The sequence below is a fragment of the Pterocles gutturalis genome, unplaced genomic scaffold (assembly GCF_000699245.1).
Source record: "Pterocles gutturalis isolate BGI_N339 unplaced genomic scaffold, ASM69924v1 scaffold32082, whole genome shotgun sequence".
Classification (NCBI taxonomy): domain Eukaryota; kingdom Metazoa; phylum Chordata; class Aves; order Pterocliformes; family Pteroclidae; genus Pterocles; species Pterocles gutturalis.
Genome location: NW_010116490.1, coordinates 20,250 through 27,797, shown reverse-complemented (window position 1 = coordinate 27,797; position 7,548 = coordinate 20,250). Strand labels below are relative to the sequence as shown.

Here is a 7,548-nt window from a genome sequence, read left to right as displayed (position 1 = left end):
ATTTAGAAATTGGCCACTGGGCTGTAAAATACCAGCCACTGGGAAAGGCTCTTAATTCGGACTGGCGCTTTGATGCAGCTTGACTCTGGTTTCAAGGCTGCGGTGGAGCTGTAATCTCTCATTAGCGCTGGGATAAGAGGAGTGAGCCTCATCATTAGCACCGACCAGAGCCGAGGTACCAAAGCTTTCCAGGCTCCCTCTGACAAGAGTGCCCCAAATCAAAGGGACCCTGCCCACCTCCCATGCCAGCAAGGCAGCCCTGGGCATTTTCTCTGCTCAGGGGCTCCCTTGCTCATTTTTTCCCCCTTTCTCCCATTTACCTGGGTGCTCCAGCCCCTGGGCTATGAGCTGTAACCTGAGGGTCGTCCCCCCCCAGCTTTACCCACTGCTGTGTCCCCTTGGCAGGTGCCCTGCTTCCTTCTCTTTGATGGAAAAAAGGCTGTCGACATATTTTCCACATTATTATCTTTGAAGACTGTCAAAGTGCAAATGGACAGTCCTCGTTTTGGACAAACGAAAGCACCGACTACAATTACACTCTGCTACCTGCAACCCCTTCCGAGCTCTGGCCCTTGAGACCTTGCACCTTTACCGACAGCTCTTTCGCAAGCAGTATGACTTGCAGAGCTCTTGCTGGTTGGCCCTTTGAGAGATCCCGATGCCACAGGCGAGATGGAGAAAATCCCCTCTCTGTCGGCATGGCTCCACGGTTGGAGAGGGAAGAGCAATGGACTCCAGCCCTGTTGGGATGGCACAAGAAGCTCAGGCTCAGGACCACCTCCTCAGCCCCAACGAGCTCCTGCTAACAGCTCCAAAGGGAAAGCTCGGTGCCTTCTCTGGCACAGCAACAGGACGTCACCTCTTCCAGTGCATCCCCATCTTCAGAAGGGAAGAGGCAGGCTGGGGAAAGCCACCCACCCTCCAGATGAGGGAAAATGGGTTTTTCCAATCCTTTTCGTGGGGCAGTCGTGCTGTGAAACCCTATCCACAGCAACCTCTTGGAAGGTTTGCCCCAGGCTGCATGGAGAAATGTTCTGTCCTGCAGTGCCCTTCCCAAGGCCCACCACCGCCACCCCTGATCGTAAGCCCCCAACACGGTGGGTGCAGCCAGGCTGCCCAGTGGGGCTGTCCCTGGCACCTCCTCCCTCTCCAGCCGTGCCCAGGTGAGCTGCCCAGCTCACCCAGGACAGCTCACCAGTACAGCCTGCTTCCCTGCCCCAGCACCACTTCTCTTCACCGACGGAGGCGGCCACCAGCTCCCTGTTCCTCCTGGCAAAAGGCACTTTTATTTGGAACAGTGATCAAAGCAGCTGCCAGGGAAAACCTCGCAGCTTTGCTACAAAAGAGAGAAGCTATGTCAATGATGGCAGTGTCAAGCGACACTGCACGGTCTGGGGCAACTTGTGCCTGTGCCCTTGTTTAAGCCCCTAACAAGTCACAGGCTTTGGAGCAGGACAAACCGAAGGAGACAGGGTTTTCGGCTTTGTGACACGCTGCACTATGCTGTTAGGTGCCATCCACACAACAGTTCCTTATACAGCTCATCACGGAGCCGCCCTTTGGGGGCTCTCTCCTTCTTAGCTGCCTCCACAGTTCTGAACGTTTTCAAAACTCTGCGCTCACTCGGGTGACAACTTTTTGTACGACTGCCCAGTTAGCGTTCTGAAGGAAAACCTGCAGCTTGAGATGGTGCTGCCGAGGATAAAGACATGGGGGGAAGAGGGGAGATGTGAAAATTTTCTCTGCTCAACAACTTGCTCTCTCTGAGTGGCAGTGGGAAGAAGAGCAATCTGGCACATTGTCTTAGCTTCATATAGATAACATATTTATTGAAAATCTGCTTCACCAACAACGGCGAAATCATGACCAAAAATTACAAAACATCATGGTAGTTGGCTTTATAAAAATAAACTGCAGGAGTACGTCTCACTGGTTTGTACTGGTCTCTCTTGCCCCCTCCCTCCTTTAATGGTGTACATTATACTCTTCAGCATAATACCCTTCTAGAAAATTGCATTCCGTCAAAAAAAAATGCACTTATTTTTCCTTAGCAGAGGTCCTTAAAGTGACTTTTTCCCCCGCCCTCCCCAACAATAAATATAGAAAATAGCCTCTAAACAAATAAATTTTAGTTTGGTCAGCTTAAAAAAAAAGTCCATTTTCCCCCTCTTGGGATATGTAGTGACTAAGCAGCCACTTAAACAGTATTCAAGTCTTTGGTGGCTTTGGCTGCTTAAAGCTGCAGTTTTATGTACAGACGATCAACTGAAGTCCTTTTTTTTTTTTCCTCTCCAGAAACCAAAGACTATGAGATGATGTCAGGTGTGAATCACCACTATGATCAGTGCCCCATTTGCTGCACCTTCACTGGGAGGGATCGATTGCCCAGGAAAGCAACTGGTAAAAGGAGGTCATCTTTGGCAAGCGAGAGCTTTCAAACAGAAGGCGTCTTTGGTGGATGAACCTGTTGCATAAGCTGTGGTCGTTTCACTCGTGGTTTCCGTCTCTTTGGCCTGCTCTTCGCTTTGTTGATCTGCACCACAAAGAACGCCAGAACCACCATGGCACCAAGAAAAGCAAAAACTGGAATAGTCTGTCCTACGTCCTGGTTGTAGCGGCCAGGCATTATACCTGGAAAGACAAAGAGGATGGAGTGACCGAAGACCGCATGAGCTGCCACGTCTTTGCAGTGTTAACACCATCTGGCAAAATGATTCCCCGGTAACTCTTGTTCAAAGATGAAACACTATTAATCAGATTACATTTCAGACAGGAAGGTTAGCAGCTACAGACTGATCACCGAAAACAAGACAGGATGCTAACGTTACAGAAAAGCACCGCCATTTCCACCTTGATCTATGAAAGTATAACCCAGATTTCCCCTGCAACAACCACCTTCTGTTCTGCAGAGAGATGCAAATGCTTGACCCTAATTTTACCACTAAGGAATTTCTATAAATCACACCAAATCCCAATGCTAGGAGGAAAGTGATTTTGTGCTTGCCCCAGAGACCCTGCCCACACACAGTGAGGCTGAGCTGTAGGACCAAACCCTTCCCTTTTACAGGCATCTCTTGGTCTAGCAGCTCAGCCTGGGGAAAGAGCATGTGTGAGGCTTTAAAAATACTTCCACCTGGGCCTGCAGCACCAAGCTTGTACAGGAGAGCAGCCCACCATTAGACTGGAAGCTGTTTCAGCTGCTCTACATCACTTGTTAGTGTAGCACCAGCAAAGCATCATTCAGACAAACTCTTCTGGACTCTGCTTTTGTGCACACGCAAGGAATTTTAATTTAAGGAGGTGGCTAGCCACAGCGCCCAAGGACAGGGACTGCTGTTGACTGACAACCGTCAGTCTGAACAGCACCAAAACAAACATCAACCACTCAAAAAGCACCTGCCAAAATCTTCCTTCCAGTATGTCATGCGTGCTTTCTTCTGAATAAACTATTCACATGCGAAAAGATTTCTCTCAGGCTTCATCAGTCAGCCTTTTACAACACAGTCATACTATTATTTCCATGTTTTTCACAACTGAAAATAAACACATGGCCTCTCTTCTGGCTGCACCGTGTCTGTCTTTTTTCAAAACTTTCACAAAAACGAAAGCAAAACAGCAACTTTCAAACTTTTCAATATTTACCTCCAGGAATGTCCCATGCTCCACTTTCTCCAGGGGACAATGGTCTCACTTGGGGTCGGTTCTGTCGAAAACTGGGCAGAGCTACTTTATCAAGGTCAATTGACAGTAACTTCTGATGTTTCCAAAGGTTGCTAAAAGAAAATTAAAGACTGAGATGTCAGCCCACTTACTTCAGTAATGCAATGAATTTTATAGAAACATATAAAGTGACAGCTGGAATGTACAAATAACTATTTCAGACCCAAATGATAAGATGATCCACTTTAGGTTCTGCAGTTTGCAGGCCTCCAAAGTTAAAATCAGATGCTACAGGGACACACTCAGATTGGCAACTATTTACTACCAGCTTTCTTTCTTGCACAGACTACCAGAAGCTACCATCAGCAGCTCAGCAGACAAGTACGGGCTATATGCTGATGCATTTTCCTCCAAGTGACTGACTTACACTGCAAGGCAGAGTTAGGTGAGCTGTTAAAGAGCTGATTCAGAAAACCATTTCAAAGGCATGCAGTGATGATGAATTTACTCAAGATCGTTCACTCTAAGTTGGGATCACTCAGTGATCACACAGTGAGCTAACTGCTGAAGCTATTTTAAAAATCCTCCAGTTTCATAGCGTAGCTATAAAGTGAGTCAGAATTATCCAATTCATCATTATTTCCTCTTTGCAATCTGGGATTTCTCTAGGAAAGGCATTCCAGCTGTCCCTTTCTAAAGCAGGTGGAACAAATAATTTTTCCAGCTGAGCTCAAAGGCAAGACTTCTTGTATAACTATAAGAAAGACGTATACTGACCTGGGGGCAGTTTCATTCAAAGGCTGTGGTTTGGCCCAGGACAGGTGAGGACAAGCAGGAAGGGACCGGGGTTTAGGGTCTCCCAAGTGAGCCTCGAGCACCTTTGAGTATCGATGTAAATGGTTACCTGCAACTCACAGCAGAGAGACTGGGTTACCGAAGGACTGGTAGGATGAAAGTTACTGACATTTGCCTCTGGCTAAACAGAGCTGCTGTAAAACCAGGAGCCCTTTACAGTAAAATTCCTACTCTACCAACAGAACATTTTCTTTACTCGAGTCACAACTGTATCGTGACAAATCCCTACAGTAAGAGCCCTTTTCTAGTAAAACGACAGAACATTTTAGAGCTCACACAAAACCAACCTTACTGGCACACAACTCAAGGGGTCTGCCTGGGTCTTCCTAAATGTCACCCTGACACTCTGTCAGCTGTGAGCTCTGCTTGGTAATTAAGGTTCTCACCTTCCATCCGCTCGGGGAGAGAGTAGCCAGCTCCTGATGGCGGTTGCTGTCTGTTTTCGGAATGGCTGAGACTTGGTGGTATCACCCCATAGGAAGTGTACTGCAGGAGGGAATCCAGGAGCCAAAAACAATCTGTGGATTTTATAGCCCCAAGCCCCAAAACAAAATATCAATGATGTCACATTTCAAATGGCTTATCTTTCTGTTAAGACTATAAAGACATTTAGAAGTACAATCTGTTTTTCTGGCTCTTGCTTTTCTCCTTTTGAAGCTCTAGGCCAAATTTCAGGAAGATGCAACTTTCAATCCCTCCTCCCCAATACACAAACACAAAAATAACCTGTTCTGTCTTAAAATATCTTCTTCTCTCGTGTACCAAACCTGGCTCTTTGGGCGAGTAGGACATAAAACAACAGATCTTAAATATGGAAATTCCAAGTTGGGCAAGGCCATCCAAGTCCCTGCAAAAACTACAAGGTTTTGCAGTGTTCACACAGCACAGGAAGCTCAGAGCTTCTGATATCATTTCTCAAAGGGAAACAGAGAACAAACTATTTTCTGAAAGGACAAAATAAACACCTTGCAAAGAAAACTAACAACAAGGTAGTGTTTTCAGTGGAAAGTTATGACTCATTTGCTTTCCCAAACTTAAAAAAATAAACAAAGGAAGGGGAAAGGCTCTGGCAACATCCCAGCTAAGGGACAAGAAGCACTTGTGGTACAGACCAGGCTGGGAATCAATGCCACAATATACTTGATTATGGTTTTCCTCTGCACTACAGCAGCACATGAACCCTCGTTTTGATTCTCTCCTGAATTACTACTACCTTAATACAAAAAAACAAGCAGTCCAGCTGGTTAACATCACAATTCTCTAAAACTTCCATTTGTAGGAGTACCACAATGCCTTATCAGCTATTTCCACCACATAGCAAATGACTTTTTTCAGAACTTCTCCCCCCAGGAACAGTTGGCTGGGAATGGGAATTAATCTTCATAATCCCAGTGTCCCTTAAACCCTTACCTTTGATTTTTAAACAGGTCAATCAGATTTTAAGGCGAGGTCACAAAGCATCATTTCCTATTTCTTAATTTAAAGCTACAAATCTTCTCTTGTGCTATGTGCTTTCAATAACCTTCAGCAACACATTGGTGTTATGGCAACTCGCTGGAAGCCACCCAAAGACAGGTAAAGAGAAATCAGAGAACTTTCAAAGAAAAAGAAAATGTTCAAGACAGAAAGAAATGAGCTACAGACGGAGAGCTCCCTTAGGCAGTAAGTTCCTTTAAACTTAAACAAACTAGGCAAGGGATGGATTACATAACCCAGTATTTTAAAATGTCGGTGACAAAAGCTTAAAAAATTATAAATGTACTTTTCATCATGGAAGGAGAATTCAGGCTGAACACCACATTCAATGGGAATGCAGATGACCCAACATATCTTCAGTCTCTCAAGCCACAGACCCACCAGCTTGTGCTTTACATATCACGAAAAACCCAATCAATCTCTTGGAAATTTTAAAAGTCAGATCAGACGAAGTGCTAGAAAAAGGTTTTATAAGGACCAACCACAGTGTATAGGCAGAAAGAATGGCTTCTCTGAGAGTCACAGAAACCGCACGCACACACAACTCACACACACTTGCTACCCAGAGCTGCAAACAAACACTTTGAAAACCCAAACAGAAATTCCTACTTTCTGATGTATTTACACCAGCTGGTTTGTGCCAAAAGTAGAATAACATGAAAATAGCAATGCACAACTGAAATGTTGGACATTACCATGAATCCTCCCAGGACATTGCAAAGGAAAAGAGGCAAACATTGCAAAAAGAACACGGCATGATGATGAGCCAACTCAAAAGGTAAAATCCACTGCGGTACATAAACATTCTGAAAATGCAACTGGGGAAAAAGTGAAGGGATCCCCTAGTGGCCTCTTTGCAACTTCCAATCAAGCATGTGTATCTGCTGGAGCTTTCTGGAAACAAAAACACCTTAAAGAAGCACAAAACCCCACCGACCAACACCTACTCACAATAATCCCACCCCAAAACCAGCCCCCAAAGCTTGTGGAATGGAAAAATAGGCAAGGGGCTTGGGGTGGGGATGCTCCCATCTATCAGAGGGCTACTTAATGTGGGGCTCTCTTTGGTGGTAAAGGCACCTAACAGCATTTCCAGTAGAGCTCTGCAGAACTGAGATTACTCCCGTTAGGAATATTTAGAGATTCCCTGGGAAACAGCTACTGATGTGAGCTGTAAAACCCCCAGTGGATAGTTGTCAGTTTAAGACAATAACTTTTCCTGCATGTCGAAATTTACACACCTTTCTGTCGATGGCTGTCATCCAAGCAATTAGAGTCACCATACAAAACAATTCTGCCACCACCTTCGGAAGGAACTTGGTAAAGCCCCAAAATAGGGACATTTTCGATCACAGCAGTCTCCTGTTTTAAAACTTCAAGACCTAACGCAAAGCACAAATAGATTTCAGAGCCTGCAAAGCATCAACACCAAGTTACCTGTAAGTTAACACAGCCTACATTGCAAACTTAAAAATGCAGCCATCATACATTTATGCAAAATATTTGCAAAAACCCCATGATGTTAAAAATGAAACTCCTCCAAGACCCTGTTTGTAA

At 45.2% G+C, this 7,548-nt stretch overlaps 1 protein-coding gene across 1 annotated transcript in view; it reads right to left on the bottom strand.

Annotated features, from left to right (window-relative positions):
* Positions 1–1,805: 1,805 nt before the first annotated feature.
* The window catches only part of MBTPS1 (membrane-bound transcription factor peptidase, site 1), a 24,477-nt gene continuing 18,734 nt past the window's right edge, over positions 1,806–7,548 (bottom strand). Inside the window, exons 18-22 of the mRNA XM_010075535.1 lie at positions 7,233–7,373; positions 4,902–5,033; positions 4,438–4,564; positions 3,643–3,773; positions 1,806–2,631 (exon numbers count right to left, since the gene is read on the bottom strand). Of these exons, the coding sequence (XP_010073837.1) occupies positions 2,435–2,631; positions 3,643–3,773; positions 4,438–4,564; positions 4,902–5,033; positions 7,233–7,373 (728 nt within the window). The 3' untranslated portion in view covers positions 1,806–2,434. The remainder of the gene's footprint in view (positions 2,632–3,642; positions 3,774–4,437; positions 4,565–4,901; positions 5,034–7,232; positions 7,374–7,548) is intronic.